The sequence below is a fragment of the Exophiala xenobiotica genome (assembly GCF_000835505.1).
Source record: "Exophiala xenobiotica strain CBS 118157 unplaced genomic scaffold supercont1.7, whole genome shotgun sequence".
NCBI lineage: Eukaryota > Fungi > Ascomycota > Eurotiomycetes > Chaetothyriales > Herpotrichiellaceae > Exophiala > Exophiala xenobiotica.
Genome location: NW_013562488.1, coordinates 363129 through 379326, shown reverse-complemented (window position 1 = coordinate 379326; position 16198 = coordinate 363129). Strand labels below are relative to the sequence as shown.

Sequence of the window (16198 nt, the reverse complement as noted above, 5' to 3'; positions counted from 1 at the left end):
TCAGTGCCATTGTTGAATGTTCACTCCCGTTTCGTGCATTTTCTCTTTAATCCCGCCTTGCCATTTCTCCGAGCGTTGTATTTGTTGGGTAAGACTATTGTACTGATGACTGGTTTGCCTCGAAAGGTATATATATATATATATATCTATGCCGATTACGAGGAGACCTGTTCCACTCAGACTGGAATCGCGAGACAGGTATGAGTCACTTTGTTATGTGAAGGAAGGTGACAGCCCTGGGCCAAAAGGTTAACATTGTTCCTAGTTAAATGCTTCGAGGCAGTGAAGACTGCCTAGGTAGTCATGTCACGAGTAGCCGTGCGGGAAGTCTTCTCACCGCCTGGAGGCCGGTGAGTTCGCAAAGCGCACCGGGCTCATGCTGCAGTTGAGGTTTCCTCTCGGGCAGACGCTTAAAGGTGACACCATCGCTCCCTCTTTTACTGCCTGGTCGAGGTCGGAATTTCTTGGTGACAACGCAGCTTACCATAGCGAGCTTTCTGGTACTTGCCATCTCAAAAACCCGTTCCATTACAGTAGGTGACAGGAGGTATGAGTGTGCCTCATAGCTCCGTTGATTGTCAGGACAGATGCTCGTGATTCTCAGAACCCAACAAGGACTTCTGTTCACGTTGGCTCCTTGATCATAAAGGACTCAGGCCGCCTGCTAGGATCAACGGGTCACTTCCGAACGATCACTGTGTGGGCAGCAAATGGACCTCGGCACATCGCCTCTTGCAAATGTTCTACTCGGGCTATCAACATTCCGCATCTCGAGAAGAGTTGAGATCTTACAGGTGTTCTGCAGGACAATACAATCCACCGCATTTTCCTTATCTCAGACTTGATTACACTTCTGTACGACACGAGGGTGACTGTTTGCCCTTAAGACGTCCTCCGAGTGTCGTTCGGCAGGGGCAAAAGCTGGACCCCGTCAGTAAGCCTGAATTGCTGTCAGATTGAAACACCAGCGAAGTTCGCTCAAAGTTGTCCTACTCTGCCAGCTTCTTTCTTCTCATCGTGAGCAGTTTCACGCAAACGCGCCCGGACTCCCACGTACTCACTAGCATCTTTGCAGGCTCGAAATGTCGACAATACCCCCTACCCCTGGCCAGGCGGTCTCCACGCCCATAAGTCAAATATCCCTATTGGAGAAACTGGACCTCTTCCCGGGTCTTTTGTCCATTCGTGAGTTGACTTATCCCCTCGACGGCTTCTGGCTGACACTACACAGTGGGAACAGCGTTCTACACAGCAGTAACAGGCCCTTTTCGAGGCGAGTCTGGAGCACATACGTATGGGCAGCATCTCAGTTCTGCTCTTGTGCGGAAGGTACGATATCTCAACGACTGTCGAATCCCGGCTAACTGCGAAAGATGGTCATGAGGCTCAGCACGCGTCAATTGCAGTAGAATCGACCTGACAATCTCCGTGGTATTCTGCTAATATGTCCAGGTACATTGCCGAGCCATTTTCGAAGGTTTACGAGAAATGGGCCCAAAGCAATGGGTACCAGCCAGAGTTTGTCACTCTGAAATCAGGCTGCAAGGCGTTTTGGATGGGTGACAGCAAGACGGCGAAGCACATTGTCGTTTACTACCATGGTAAAAGCTGGCCCGACCGAGTACCAAGGGAAGATTGACTTAAGGCCATACAGGTGGAGGATTCTCCCTTGATGGGGAAGACACGCATCTCAAATTCTGGCATGGGGTCCACGCCACCCTCAAAGAAAGTTCTGCGCCTGTCGCATTCCTCTTTGTCGAGTACACGTTGGTACCGCATGCGACTTACCCGACCCAAATTATTCAGGCGGTCGAAGCGGTCAACTTCGTGATGAACGAGTTGGAGCGACCTGCATCTGAGATTATTCTTGCTGGAGATTCCGCTGGAGGAAACATGTGCTTGGCCGTCCTGTCGCACATAATGCATCCAAACAGCGAACTTCCAGAACTGAACCTTCCGGATGGAGAAAAGCTCAAAGCGCTTGTGCTTGTTGCTCCGTGGACGTCCTTCAGGACAGATTGGCCAAGCGCGGAGCGCTGCCGGTACAAAGATATTGTCAGTGCGTACGCTGGCAGAACGTGGTCTGAAGATTATATGGCAAGCAGGGAGAGGACTCCCTATGCGGAAGCAGTGGATGCACCTGCCGAATGGTGGAAGGACTCCAAAGTGGAGCATATCTTGTGCGTTGCAGGCGGAGATGAGCTGTTGATCGATCCCATCGACGCCTGGGTAGAGAAGTACAAGGTGAGATTTCCCATGGCTGACCTCCTCAAGTCTTTCTGGGTCAAACATAGACTGACTGCCTTTTGAAATAGTCCGTCAATCCCGACGGCATAACATACGTGGTTGGAGCGCATGAGGGTCACATTGCACCTATGATGAACCTGCGATTTGGCATGACAGCGGAGACGGAACAGGGCAAAGCCATCAAGTCTTGGATGAAAGCGAAGTTGTAGAGCATCCTAGACTGCTTGACGCTTGTTGACGGACAAGAGTGCCTGAACATGGAAGAGCGTCTCTAGCCGGTCATCCGGCATGGGCATCTATGCAGTTAAACTGCTGGCACATGATTCGATCTCAGGAGCTTTTATTGCGGCTGGCGAAGACTAATAATGTATTCAGAAGGTATGTCCGTATGTCCCAGGCCTTGAGTCTTGCCTGCTGTTATTGTGCAATTTCCCTTGTTGTCTACTTCTGCTTCTGTGTCATCTTCCGCGGGCCTTTGGGATGTGTATTCTGAAGACGTGAGGAAAACGTGAGAGAGATGTCCTCATCCAACAGCCTTGCACTGTTGTTGAATTCCACAATGGCGCTCATTTCCACATTTGACATATGTTCACATGCAGGCCTGCTACTTCATGTGACAAAGGGACAATGTCTATCTCTTCACTGTTGAAGATACCTGCCTATCAGCAGCAGTGATACGTTCAATTGACACACAACGGGTGTTTGTTGTCTTTCCCCATGTCGATATAGCCGTGGCTACCCGACGCAGCTCGATTCCCTTGTGAGTGTCACTTATGAGCGTCCATTTCTATTTCAGACCAGGCCGAAATTCTAGAAATTCTAGAAGAGATCGGTGATGTTGTAGGTGAGATGTGGCAACCAAGCATATGTTGACGTCCGCTGATCTGACTGTGACGGCCTCGTCTGCACTTGAAAGACGACAAACAGCCTTTACTGACAGCTTCCGCTATCGTTTACAGCTAACATCTCTTCCCGACATGGAACCTCCGCAGACCCCTCCGTACAGAAGCCAGTTCAGCTGGACACCGTCAGAACCCCCAAAGATTCCGTCGTCTCGAACCTCCATTTTCAGTCGCCCAAGACACAATACAGGTACGACCGCGACACCAGCTAGTACGCCGAACACGACGTCATCTATTTCATCGAAGCAGAGTAGAGACATATCTCTTTCGCCCTCTTGGCGGATGAGGCGCAGCAGCTCGATCTTGTCTTTATCACTTTTCCGATCTAAGGCCTCAGCTGGCAACGATGCCCACGGGGAAAGCTTCAAAGACAAGCAACAGCCCCGTCGATATCGAACATTGCCCAAGGAATCTGAGCCAGAGTTGCCGAAGACAAAGTCGAGGACCATCCCTCCAATCCCCCCAAGACCGCCCGGAGAACTCTTCAAGCAGAGCTTGATTGAGCTCACATGCAAGCATCCAGGCGCAGTAGCCGAAGGAGAGGGTGCTGCACCACCAGATGTACCACACCATCGGGTGAGCCGTGGTCGCCATCCCGACATCGAGCCAGTACGACGACTCGGAGAACTGGATCTAGATAAAAGAGGCAATGCATTCTCCTGTATACAACCTGACGGATGGTTCAAAGTGATTCCTAAGAAGTGGGTCGAGGACGAATTCAGTGATGATGATGCGCGCTTCTGGGGAAGTCGCAGCAGCTACAGTCAAGACGATCAGGAAGTTGGGCACTCGAACGATCAGCCATGTGCTCTGTACACGGAGACAATGGGCGACGTCAGACCACGCACCTCTTCCAGACTGCCCGATGGAGATGGGCCTGAAGGACTGGACATCTGGGATGAGGCCCAAGTAGAACATCTTGTTCCGGCACCGCTCCGCTCAAGACGAGCCTGGCCTTCTAACGACAAGCCAGCCGGTGCCCCAACTCACGAAGCAACAAATGCTGCGTCGTGCAGATCGGTCTGGTCCTCGATCCTCTGCGACAGTGATAATGGCAGTCAAGGCGCGGATGGCCTCAGCCAGGAGAGTGGTGGCCGTACTGGGAATCATCATCATACAGAGCAGGAGGACACGTTTGAAATTTACAACGTCGACGGTCGGCTCACGGCTGACATCGACGAGATCCTGGATCTGTACCTGACTCCCGATCACGACGAAGAGCAAAAGAAGAAAGTCCAGGTCCCAAAAGGTTTGAGACAGCCGCAGTGGGAAAAGATCATTCATATCGATCCTACCCTCGCATCTCCGCTCGGACAGCGCTATATACCTAACCATCTTATGGACCGTACCGCCAAATTCGAGTCCAAGTGGGAGCCTAATGGCACCGCCAACAGGTATTGTCAGGCCGCAAACTCAGAGACCGATCATGACAACGCTGTGTCAAGAGACTCCTCGATGTCCATGACCCGAGGGTCCGTGCGACGTAGAGCATCCAGCCTGGTACCGCAAGCCCACCGCACATTCACCGACATGTCAGGACAGGGTCGGGACTGGGGACCGTCGCCCTTGCGGGAACGAAAGCATACGCAACATCGGGCTCAAGGAGAGGGCATCGCCGTTGGTCCGATCACGGCGGCAGTCACCTTTCTAGATGAAAACGGTCAGACGTGGATATAACATGGGACAAGCTAGCTGCAGCACAGTGTGCGCGGTCTAGTCCACTATTGTTTCTCCAGCTTTACATCGTACGTAGTGGCAGATACTGGCAAAAATATAGAAACGTTCTGGTCCCTAGGGTATGCGTGACCGCCTGCATATGTTGTGGAGGACAATGGAGGGCGATCGAAGAAGGTCAGTAGGCCATTGAAGGCTCGAGGATACCGTTTTTGTAATATGAGCTCTTTCATTCTCGGAGATCACGTTGGATGAGTTGGCGAACCAGTCGCAATACTGTGGCGAGTCGACAAGGTTGAGGTTCGCGATCGTGCCAGAGTGCAAGCCGACATTAATATCCAGACCTTAGTTACATATTTCTTTTCAAGGAAGTCGCTCGAAGAAGTCGAGCTTGGAATGTTTTATCTTCTATGTCTCTATATTTCGTGGCCGTTGCTCCTGGTCTGCCAGCGACTGTCTTCGCTTTCCGAACGCGTACCTCCAGAACCGCAACAAGGTCCGTCGGGACTGCCACACGGGCAATAACAAGATCACCAATGCCGAACTCCAGGCGATGCCAAAGGTCAAGACCACCCAAAATGTGAAGAACTCTTTGCTGAACACATACCCTGTGCCGTACAGGGGCAGAGGGATCAACACGACAAAGACCAAGAACAGCACCGCTGCCAACACGATCCCCACCTTCTTGGCCTGCACGAGCGAGCGTTCTTCCTCTTTGCTGAGCTTCTCACTGCCGATCTGCTGCGCCAGCTGTTCCGGAGTGACGCCCTTGACGTCCGAGTCATCGACGGCGCGGATGCCCGTCTTCAGCAGATCCCAGTCAAACTCCTGCGATCCAAACACAAAGGTCAACAGAACACTATACACAGCTCCACTGACCAGCGACACCGAGTTGCCAACGACCAGGGGCAGCACAGCTGAAGTGGTGTCGACAGTGACAGCCCCTTCGAGAGCGTACGCACTGCCTAGCCAGCTCGCGATGGCCGTGACTGACCCTAGGGTCGGAGCCAGGCCCGCAGCAACAACGTTCTGTTGGCCCCACAGAACAGTCGCATACATAGGGAACACCATGGACGCCGTCCAGATCCCAGTCGTGGTCAGGATGTAGCTGACACCAATGGTCGTCTGCGAAAGACCCGTGGCAATGGCCGCTATGCAAACGGTCCACACGACAACGGTCAGGTGCGAGATGGTCATGACGCGAGTGCCGCGCACGTTGGGGTCGATGTACGCGGCGTACACGTCGTACGTGAAGACTGACGCGACGGAGACCAGGTCGGAGGAAAACCCGCTCGTGCAGGCCATGAACGTCATCAGCAAAACGAATCCCGAACCGCCTTTTCCCATAAGTGTCTCGGTCGCATAGGGTAAGGCGAGGCCTCGACTGATCTCCAGCGCGGACATTGGGCGAGGATAGGTCGGGAAGAAAGGGGTATCCTCGACGGCTCTGCATGTCAACCCAAAGGTGGTGGCGAGACCAAAGGGAATGGCTAGCCACGCCAGGCCGCCGATAAAATAGCCCGGGAGCGTAGCTCCTGGACTGGCTGCAATAGCTTTCTGGAACAATTGGACATCGACCGTACTCCCGAACGCTGAGGTCAGCACCACCACGCCCAGTAGAATTCCAGTCTGGCTCGACATGGTCAAATAGCTGCCGCCGGAATTTCCGGCGACCGGGTCTCGCTGTGCTGCATCTTGCAGGGCATCAAAGACCGCGCCGGAAGACCCGAGCAAGCTGGAGGTGGTGTAGACGACGAACATGCCCGTCAGAATGAGGACATAGACGATGATATTGTGCGCATAGTCCGTCAGAATGGTAGCCTTGATGCCGCCAGCCATAGTGTATAAGGCCACGCCCAGCGGTAAAGTCCAAATTCCGGCAATAACGTTCATGCCGGTCAGCGCGGTGAACACGGCGCTGCCGCCGATGAGGATATTGACGCTGTTGAAGATCTGGCGCAGCGTCGAGTAGAAGATCTGGGTCGCGTGACCCAGCGTCCCATAGCGGATACGAGTGACCTCCAGCACGGTGTGAGCGCCTGGCGCGCGGCGCTTGAGCTCGACGGCGGCAATTGCAAAAACAAATATTTGCACGTTGGCGTAGGCGGCGTAAAAGTAGGCTCCGCTCACGCCGAACTCGTACACCCAGCTCGTCGAGGTCAGGAGCGTGGCTGCGATCGTCCACCCAGACACGACGCCCGAGGCCACCAGACCAGAGCGAATGGATCGCTTGGCCGTCATGAACATCTCGGAGCCTTGGACCTCGTGCTGGAATTTGGCCAGGAGGATCGAGACCAGCCACATGCCCAGCGTAAAGAAGGCGCCCGCTCCGACGATGATGCCCCATCCGGCGCCTGGGAGACATCAGCAGGCCATTCTTGCGACATAGCTAACTGAAGACGACGGCAGTCTGGATGATTTGCTCACCTTGGCCCAGTGCGGGAACCACTACTCCATCCGCGGCACTCATTCCAATAGAACCTGCCACCAGCTTATCGAGAAGAAACCGAAGAAGAATTCGAATTTGAATGACTCGACACAAGCTCCGGGAGAACATATCAGAAATACCCAACTCCGCAGTTGCGCCCTAAGGTACTACATATTAAGGAAGTCGTCCGATATCGCCAAGGGTCTCACACTAAGAAATGTTAAAAGCGGCGCCTGATGGCACTAATTGACACGCCCTCAACTCCTGATTTCCCGCGCTCATCTTACTACTGTTTTTCAATATGTCTTCCAAGTCGTGGTCAGACGCGTTGCCAGAAAGCGCTCGACTGCGGCAGATTCTGATTTCCGAGCGTGAAATCCAAGAGGTCAACGCGAGTTCACCAAACTTATCCAGGAAACCGGAGCTACTTCAGCCGCGGCTGGGTCGCTAGTAGTGACCTGAGCCGAAGGCCCCCCTCGGCAAGAGATGTCTGAATTCCGGGGTAGAGGAAGCTCCTAGTGGCTTCAATCTCCAAGACAAAAGATACCTGGTCATGACCTCAGTTGATCGGGGAGAGTGTAGGTCTGATCCCTGTTTACCTAGGTAAGTATTCCTGCTCGGTCTCGTGATGATCCCTGCCTAGGTCTTTAGTAGATGAAACTGCCTCGTAAAGGCATTCTCTCTACGAGGCATCCTCAAGATCTTTCCACTTCTAGCCACGACCTGACCATTCCGCGACCTTTTTCCTCCCAGTCCTGGCTCAAATTTCGTCTTGACTCTACATCATGTCGATAATCCCGACGGTGCTGGCAGCCACGGCCGCTGTCAGTGGGATCTGTATGTACCTGGACGCCAAATTCTCCGTCTCAAACGACATCTCGCAGATTCTGGGCGCCAGACGGACAAATCGATATATCCAAGCACGATTCCGGGAACTGGGAGAAGATGACTGGTCTTTCTACCATGTTTTGCACCAAACCTATGGGCAGAACGACGACCTGGAAGCCCTCGCTTTCGAGAGAAGGTCCTGGACATACAGATTGCTTCGCGAAGAAGTGGGTCGACTGGCAGCAGCATACCTGGACTTGGGCATTCGTAACCGGACCGTCGTTGGCATGTTCGTCAACAATTCACCAGAGTTCCTGTTCAGTTTCTATGCTTTGATGAAGATTGGAGCCATCCCGGCGCCCTTGAATACTTCCATGTCCGGAGATCAAGTCAAGCATTGCCTGAATATATGTAGCTCGGAGTTCCTGTTGACCACCTATGAGTTATATCATGTCGTTGCTCAGACATTCGGAGACAATCAAGGCCAGCTGACAGTGGGCTCAGATCCTGCGTGTCCTACACTCGCTCAAGTCCTGGTCTATGACTACAATACGTACGAAACAACGGCTTTGGGAGCTCTACACCCTGATTGTGTGCTCTTGACCCACAGAGATTTACCATCAGTTCCTGGAATGGGAGATTTTCCGCCGTCAGTGAGACCCAAGATCCATCACCAGCAACCAACACATTATATGTTCACCTCCGGTACGTCCAGAAAGCAGATTATCTACGTTGTCCGCCCCCCCGACGAAAAAAGCGAAGGCTGACACGACCTAGGAACCACCGGTCTCCCGAAAGCGATCCAATGGCCAGCAGTTTATGCTTGGGGACTGGCCCATAAAGATCGTTGGCCGGGAGCTCTCAGCAGTGATTTACGCTTCTACATTTGCATGCCAATGTTTCATGGCACCGCCACGTAGGTCAGCTTCTCACATTGGACGTCCCACTCGTTGACTAGTTAACTCACAGATTCGTCGGGATTCCACCGACCTGGGCAGGCTCTGGCACAGTCATATTAAGCAGACGCTTCTCTCGGTCGGGATTCTGGCATGATGTCCGTCGAAACAGGGCTAACGGAATACTGTATATTGGTGAAATGCTGCGCTATCTGACCCAAAGCCCACCAGATCCCCAATTTCCCGACGAGAAGGACCACGGGGTGAAGTTTGCCTTTGGTCTGGGCCTGTCACCCAAGGTCTGGAAAGACTTTAGAGACAGATTTGGAGTCCCCTGGATCATCGAATACTATGGCTCGAGTGAGGGTACCACTGGGCTGCTACAGTCCAACAAAAACGACCTCGGTGTAGGAAAGGTTGCGCGTTGGGGCCCACTGATGAGGAGCTCGTGGATTGGAAACAATGGACTGTTCCTGATCAAAATCAACCCAGAGACTGGGGAGGTGTATCGCGATCCCCGGACTGGATTCTGTCTCAAAGTCGGTTTTGGAGAGCCGGGGGAGGCCATCTGCAGAGTCCAGCCCCCGATACAAACTCGACACAACTACATCGGTCCGGGGGGAGAAGAGGCAACGCGCAAGAAGATTCTGAAGAACGTCTTCCGACGGGGTGATGAGTTCTTTCGCATGGGAGACACTCTGGCAATGGTACGTCCATGATCCACCACAGTACCCCTCTCAAGCCATTGGTCGCGAGTTCTTCTCATGACATTCCAGGATAGGGACGGGTTCATCTCTTTTGTTGATCGCCTTGGAGATACGTATCGGGTTAAAGGGCACAATATTTCCACCACTGAGGTCGAGAACGTCCTCAGTCGACATCCCGCCATCGCATCAGTCAATGTATACGCTATTGCCATGAATCGATATGGTTACGAAGGGCAACTGGGCTGCATAGCTGTGACTCTTCGTCAGAATAACTCCGCCAGCCCTCAAGTCGTCGAGCACGACCTCGTCACGGAGTTGGAAGAATGGTTAATTGGCCCCACGGGTGGCCTGCCGCCGTATGCGGTGCCTCGGTTTCTTCGAATTCTCTCTCCCTCCCCGCAAGACGAGAATGCCGTGGCCCGAACCTCATCAAGCGAATCTGGCCCTGAGCGAGTTTCCCCGCTCATGAAGAAGCAGAAGGTCGAACTTCAAAAAGAGGGTACGTTTGTGTTCTCCAGATAAATGTGGATTAGAGCGAGCGGAAAGGCAGTGGACTGATTCGGGCTCAATGTTGCAGGCTTCAATCTCTCGTCAGAAAGCAATGATCGCATTTATTGGATCAAGCAAGAACGTGCTGGCTATGAACCTCTGGATCCTAACACGGTGCAAAATCTTCTGGCTGGACGCCATATGCTGTAAGGTGTCACTGATGTTGGTCAGGTAGTCTCAGCCTGACGATTTGGTCATGAGATCTGGCGAATACATCCATATCTGTTACGTAGATCACACGGAAAGCATCATCTAATTTCTGCTTCCTTTTCGACCGTCCCGTAACATGCTGCAATTATCAGGCATGACAAGGCTGAGTCTCCACTTAGTACCAAGGGTCGGCTTCAGAGAAGGCATTACACACTTCCTACTCCATCCAGTCCCATTTAAGCCGCGGCACTGCCTATGCGAATTACAGCCGCGGATTTTGTGGTTGCCGAGCCGGACCCATCAACACGAAGGCCAATTCATGGTGTTTCTCCACGTCGTGGCATTATGTGGGAGACCGTGAGCCCAAGCCTGATTGTACCCCGTGGGAACTGGATTTGACATAACCCGGGGAGATGTCTATATGAAGGTGACTCTTTCCCCCAGCCCCTACAACTCCATCGTACCCCCTTATTACCTGGCTCACGTTCCAAAGGTTGTTCCAGAGACTGAGTATCCCGCGAGCTCCAGCCATCTCTTCGACACCAACACCAAAAAGGTTCACGTCAAGTGTGTACGATGGCCCCTGACCACGCTTCTGATAAAGACCTCGGTCACAACGAGATCGAAACGTCGCCACCTGGCCACGCTCAGGAGCTCGACCTCAGCACCTCTGATTTCTCCGACAAGGACAAGGCTCGAATCCAATGGCGGATTGACATGCGGCTGGTCGTCCCGCTCGGGCTGGGTTACACGATCTGCTTGATAGATCGAGGAAACACAGGTCTTCTCGCCGTTTCCGGCTTGATCACGGACCTGAACCTCATCGGATACCGCTACCAGACCATCATTCTGAGTGAGTCGGGAGTGGATGCCTCATTTGCGGCAATTTTCCCACTGACCGCTGGCAGTGTTCTTCCCGACCTACATCCTGATCCAGCCTGTTGCCACGGCGTTGGCACGTAAGGTTGGACCCCGGGCCCTACTTCCCATCATCATCATCGCATGGGGTCTCTCCACTCTGGGCATGGGGTTCGTCAAATACTGGTGGCAAATGCTTCCACTCCGAGCTCTTCTCGGCTTGTTCGAGGGAGGCTATTTTCCCACCTGCACCTATCTCTTGAGTTGCTGGTACCCACGCTACGAACTCCAAAAACGAAACTCAGGCTTCTACTTCATGGGCATGATCGCCTCGGCCTTCGGTGGTATCCTCGCCTACGGCCTATCGCAGCTCAAGGGTCACGGATCGGGTGCAAAATATCTAGGCCAGCATTACGGACCTACAGCGACCGATCCGACAGCTCCCTCGGGCATCTTGCCTGGTATCTCAGGTTGGAGATGGATCCTGATCATCGAGGGTGTCATCACCTGCGTCATTGGAGTCATCCTCTTCGTCTTCGTCGTCGACTTCCCGGACCGTTGCAAGACCGATATGGCGATTCCCTTCCTGAAGCCCCATGAAGTCGATTATGTCTGCGCCCGACTAAACCAAGATCGAGACGACGTCAAGCCCACAAAGTTTAGTCTCAAAACCTATCTCGCGAATACTGCCGATCCTTTGGTCTGGGCATACTGTCTCACTTTCCTCTGCACTTCTCTAATTCAGTACGCCCTCTCGTATTTTCTTCCTATTATCCTCCAAGATGTTAGTAATTACCGGTCACCCATACAAGGCTGATAATCGGTCTTGACTGACATTTTTCTGCGACAGAGTCTCGGATTTGGTGTGGCAGCCTCTCAGCTTATGTCGGCGCCGCCGTACGTGTTCGCGGCCATCCTGATGTTCGTGCAGGCGTGGTGGGGGGACAAGCACCAAGTACGGTCGCCCATCATCGTGGTAAACGCCCTCTTTGCCGTCCTCGGTCTTTGCATGCTGGCCTACACAAAACCGGTGGCGTCGCGATACATCGGCGCCATGATCCTCACGGCCTGCGCTTGCGGCAACACCCCGCCCATGATCACCTGGCAGGCCAACAACATCCGCGGTCAGTGGAAGCGGGCCTTGTGCTCCGCGTCCCTGCTCTGGGGTGCCGGGCTGGGCGGCGTGACCGGCACTCTGGTCTTTCGGACGCAGGACAAGCCGACATATCGTCCGGGTATTGCCACTTGTCTCGTGGCGGCAGGGATCCAGATCGTTCTTCCCCTTTTCATGGTTCTCTATTTCCGAAGTGCCAACAAGCAGGCCCTGGAAGGACGTAAGACGATCGAAGGTCTGCCTGGATTCTTGTACACCTTGTAGCCGGTTACAGAGAGCAGAGGCTGGATCAAAGCGTGGGGGCCTTGGTGGCCAAGTCTCCCTGTTCGTCTCTTGGACAGTGGGAGCTGTGCATGTATACAGCGGTATTTGTGGGCGTGAAATAAGGACACGCCCTCACCTTCAGACAAGTTGAGGAGAGGGAAAATCGAATGGAACTTTTGTTAACAACTTCATCTTTGGGCGGTCGTATTCTCGTAGAATGCTAGACTCATCAACACCCGTTGGCAGTAGTGGCCTTCTCGTCTCATCGGTTGACCCTTTGGTCTATGTGCAGCCCGCATCGTAGAATAGGATTTCGATACTCGAATATATCATGGTGTCTATGGATTCGTACTTGAAGCGGATCTAAGTGCGTTCTTCCAGGAATCTCATAAAGAGAAGACACACGGCAAGGGATCAGTATTCTGCTCACTAAAAGATCCTTCGTGGATCCGTGAACTGCTAGGTATGTTGAACGGTCACTTTCTTAGCCATGGAGAACCCCCGATCACCGCCCCAAACGGGAGAAGAGCGAAGATATGAGCCGCGTAGAAGGGCATCCATCGTCACTGTCTCCGGCTGTTTGTATACGAGTCCAATCTAACCAAAATCAGTCAATCTCGGGGTATCATGTGGATCATTTCCTTCCATGGTGTGGATCATATCCAGCCAGTCACAAAATCCGTCAATTCAAAGACTCCAGTAGATCTGCCTCGTGACATGGTAGCCGCGGCTCAATCTTGGTTGCGAGGCTCACCATGAAAGAGTTCGGCAACTCGGCAGTGCACCTCGATTCCTCACTTTCTTCATCTTTAAAAACCGCGGCGAGCGGCAACACGCCTTGGTAGATACACTCAGAATCTGTCTCAAGCGATGGACCTTCCACAGTCACGCAAAAAGCGTGCCGCGGTTGCTTGCGAGGCATGCCACAAGCGCAAGGTCCGTTGCAGTCTGGATCGAACCGGAGTGCCATGCAGTAACTGCGAGCATGACGGATCAGTCTGCAAGGTGTTTAACCGAAAGAGTACCAGGTTAGTTGACGGATGATCGATTCTTGGCTTGTGTTCTCGACTGTCTATGCGTACCCTCAGTAGGCTGACGGTGGCGATAGTAGCAGGACCCCCAAACGGCACACTCAGCACGATTCCGGCTTGGACACACAGGACAATGCTGTTTCAGGAGGCGGAGGTGATGGAAGAGCTGCCTCCATCCAGTCTCACGTCGGTTTGTGGACTCAATCACCGAATCGGGCGTCAAGAGTGGTGATTTCGAATGGAGACACCATCTCTCGCCCCGATCATCACTCCGACAATGAGATTTTGCAAGATGTGGAGCCGCCCAGCTCGAGTACCGTCCAAAATCCCAATGCGTTGAACGAGGTTCTGGAAGGAAGTACTCAAACAGATGTGGTTCGATTTTACGTCGGTATGAGCACACCCTATGTCAGGTCGATGTGTATCCATCAGCTACATGACGGCATTCATGTTCCGTCTGTTAATGTGATTTGAATAGGTGAGCCACATGAGCTGGAGTCAATTCTAAATTTGTGTTTCCCTCAGCGTCCGCCTGCGGTCCATTACCACGTGCCACGCCCAGAGACCAGGTCACTGTCGGCCGACGATGCAGCGTATCTGCAGACCAAAGGTGTCTACGATTTGCCCGAACAAGGCCTCGTCCGTGTCTTTATCCAGTCATTCTTCCAGCACGCCTTCATATACATACCGGTCATCGATGCTGGGAGCTTCCTGATGACATACTCCTATCACGGCGTATCCGCAATCAGCCCGCTGCTCCTGTGGAGTATGTTTCTTGCCGCAGCCCATGTCAGTGCGAGATCCTCCTCTTCGTCATGATCACGCCCATCTTCTAATGAAGCCTCAGTACGCCCCGATGGAGACCATACGAGCGGCGGGTTACGGCTCGAGAGAAGCGATGAAAGAGACGACTTACTGGAAGGCTAAGGTGTCTCATCTGTGACCGGTCCTTCCAATTCACCAAGGGCGCTGACTATACTCTAGCACCTCTATGACATGGACACCGAGACGGATAAAATCACCGTGATCCAAGCTGTTTTGTTACTCACATTCCGGTACGGGGACACCCAAGATCGATGCGGGCCGTCGCACTGGCTCGCCGTCGCGATCAACCTGTGCTACTCCGTCGGTCTTCATCGCGACCCGGGACCGCTGCTGCAACATCGATTCACCGAGGCGCAGATGTGCCTGTGGAAACGCATCTGGTGGTTCTGCATGCAGAGGGAACCTCGGAATTCCTTCTCGTACGGCCGACCGATGCACATTCGCCTCGAAGACTGCAATGTCCCTGCTCCGTCGGCGGAAGACTTGTGGCTCACCGTAGCGGGCTTGCCCCCTTCGGTGCGGGAGGAGTATCTCCCAGGTGACCTCGCCGCACTGGGTGAACTCTACGAGAGGCAGTTGAAGCAGGACACCATCATGGCAACATTGCTGTGCAGCCACTATGGCCTGGGCGAGCCTCGGGCGGCGGAGATCGAAGCACACGAACGAGACATCCTCGCGTGTCAGGAAGGAGTCGCGGACCACTCCAAACACGGGGATCTGGCGGTCAGAGCCTTTGCGGATTACGTTTCCATCAATCATAGGTGGGTACACATCCTCGAGGTGGTCCATTTTACTCTGTTGACACATACAGTGCCCTCAGCCTCCTCTTATATCGACCGTATCTTCCGAGACGGAATGGAGTCGCCGCATCTGCCTGGCAAAACCAGTTGGTCGAGAAAGCCCGCACCGCTGCCGACGCCATGACCACCGTCGTCACCAGAATCATGACGGCAGACCAAGTCCATCTTTGCGACGTTACCATGTAAGCTCTGTCTGCAAACCAAGATGTTGTTGTTGGTACTGATCAGTGATCACTCTCAATAGTGTGACCGCCATCAAACCGGCGACGTTCCTCTATCTCTATCTCTCCGTTATGACGACAGGACTAGCCAGGAAGACCGCGTGCCATCAACTAAAGCTGTACTTTCTGATGCTGAGTGAAATGCGCGATCGGTCAGTGTCGGCCGGTCTGTTCCTGAATCTCCTCCGCAAAGCCTTCAAACTCCAGTCCGAAGGCGACCGGTCATCTCACCCTCCACTCAATCCTCAGAGCACCCAAAACGCCGTCTTGGAGATCCCGGGCTTTCAGGGGAATGATTCGGTGGGTGCTCTCGAAGGTACATTTCTTTCCTCACAATCATTGTTTGGGCTGGCCAGGTGGGTTTCCCTTAGTATGCTTTCTTCTATCTGCAAGCATCTAATATGGTCTGCTTTTCCAGTAGCGAGTCTCTCAGCTGGGACATTGGCTTGGATTCTATCTTTGACTTGGCGGCATTCTCACCGCTCCCGTGATGGAAGACGATGCAATCCGCTTTGCGAAGATGAGCGTCAGCAACGCCATTGGTACGGCATACGGCGACGCAATGCATATGCCACAGTACTACTAATACCATGGCGGAGTACTTATATTGACATGTACCCGGATCCCTACCTAGGTAGCTACCTAGTACTCGTAGAAGGCGGGTGGGCGGCGCGCTGATGCCGACACTGCCGAATGGAATCTGA

General features: G+C 53.3%; 6 protein-coding genes across 8 annotated transcripts; 5 read left to right on the top strand and 1 right to left on the bottom strand.

Annotated features, from left to right (window-relative positions):
- Positions 1 to 782: 782 nt before the first annotated feature.
- Positions 783 to 2644, top strand: PV05_10848. Of its 2 annotated transcripts, none has more exons than XM_013454271.1 (7): positions 783 to 930; positions 1076 to 1185; positions 1232 to 1329; positions 1374 to 1405; positions 1453 to 1601; positions 1655 to 2244; positions 2316 to 2644. In XM_013454271.1, exons 2-7 carry the CDS (start codon positions 1083 to 1085, stop codon positions 2454 to 2456), a joined length of 1113 nt encoding a protein of 370 aa, XP_013309725.1. In that variant the 5' UTR covers positions 783 to 930; positions 1076 to 1082; the 3' UTR covers positions 2457 to 2644. The 2 variants fall into 2 exon arrangements, with proteins under 2 accessions (XP_013309725.1, XP_013309726.1); XM_013454272.1 differs by having other exon boundaries at positions 783 to 1017.
- Positions 2645 to 3224: 580 nt separating this feature from the next.
- On the top strand, positions 3225 to 4826 carry PV05_10847 (uncharacterized protein; the record flags this gene model as incomplete). Its single annotated transcript, XM_013454270.1, has 2 exons — positions 3225 to 3339; positions 3487 to 4826. The coding sequence occupies 2 exons, from the start codon at positions 3225 to 3227 to the stop codon at positions 4824 to 4826; spliced, it is 1455 nt and encodes a 484-aa protein (XP_013309724.1).
- A 395-nt stretch (positions 4827 to 5221) lies between these two features.
- On the bottom strand, positions 5222 to 7293 carry PV05_10846 (uncharacterized protein; the record flags this gene model as incomplete). The annotated part of the gene is made up of 2 exons (XM_013454269.1): positions 5222 to 7177; positions 7251 to 7293. 2 exons carry the CDS (start codon positions 7291 to 7293, stop codon positions 5232 to 5234), a joined length of 1989 nt encoding a protein of 662 aa, XP_013309723.1. The 3' UTR covers positions 5222 to 5231.
- A 743-nt stretch (positions 7294 to 8036) lies between these two features.
- Positions 8037 to 10464, top strand: PV05_10845 (the record flags this gene model as incomplete). Of its 2 annotated transcripts, XM_013454268.1 has the most annotated exons (5): positions 8037 to 8784; positions 8857 to 8995; positions 9049 to 9682; positions 9752 to 10181; positions 10260 to 10464. In XM_013454268.1, the coding sequence occupies 5 exons, from the start codon at positions 8037 to 8039 to the stop codon at positions 10379 to 10381; spliced, it is 2073 nt and encodes a 690-aa protein (XP_013309722.1). In that variant the 3' UTR covers positions 10382 to 10464. The 2 variants fall into 2 exon arrangements, with proteins under 2 accessions (XP_013309722.1, XP_013309721.1); XM_013454267.1 differs by lacking the exon at positions 10260 to 10464 and having other exon boundaries at positions 9752 to 10259.
- A 493-nt stretch (positions 10465 to 10957) lies between these two features.
- PV05_10844 (uncharacterized protein) lies at positions 10958 to 12617 on the top strand (the record flags this gene model as incomplete). The annotated part of the gene is made up of 3 exons (XM_013454266.1): positions 10958 to 11234; positions 11290 to 12023; positions 12090 to 12617. 3 exons carry the CDS (start codon positions 10958 to 10960, stop codon positions 12615 to 12617), a joined length of 1539 nt encoding a protein of 512 aa, XP_013309720.1.
- A 755-nt stretch (positions 12618 to 13372) lies between these two features.
- PV05_10843 (uncharacterized protein) lies at positions 13373 to 16017 on the top strand (the record flags this gene model as incomplete). The annotated part of the gene is made up of 8 exons (XM_013454265.1): positions 13373 to 13458; positions 13726 to 14039; positions 14127 to 14437; positions 14496 to 14576; positions 14633 to 15234; positions 15285 to 15455; positions 15518 to 15850; positions 15913 to 16017. The coding sequence occupies 8 exons, from the start codon at positions 13373 to 13375 to the stop codon at positions 15983 to 15985; spliced, it is 1971 nt and encodes a 656-aa protein (XP_013309719.1). The 3' UTR covers positions 15986 to 16017.
- Positions 16018 to 16198: the final 181 nt, after the last annotated feature.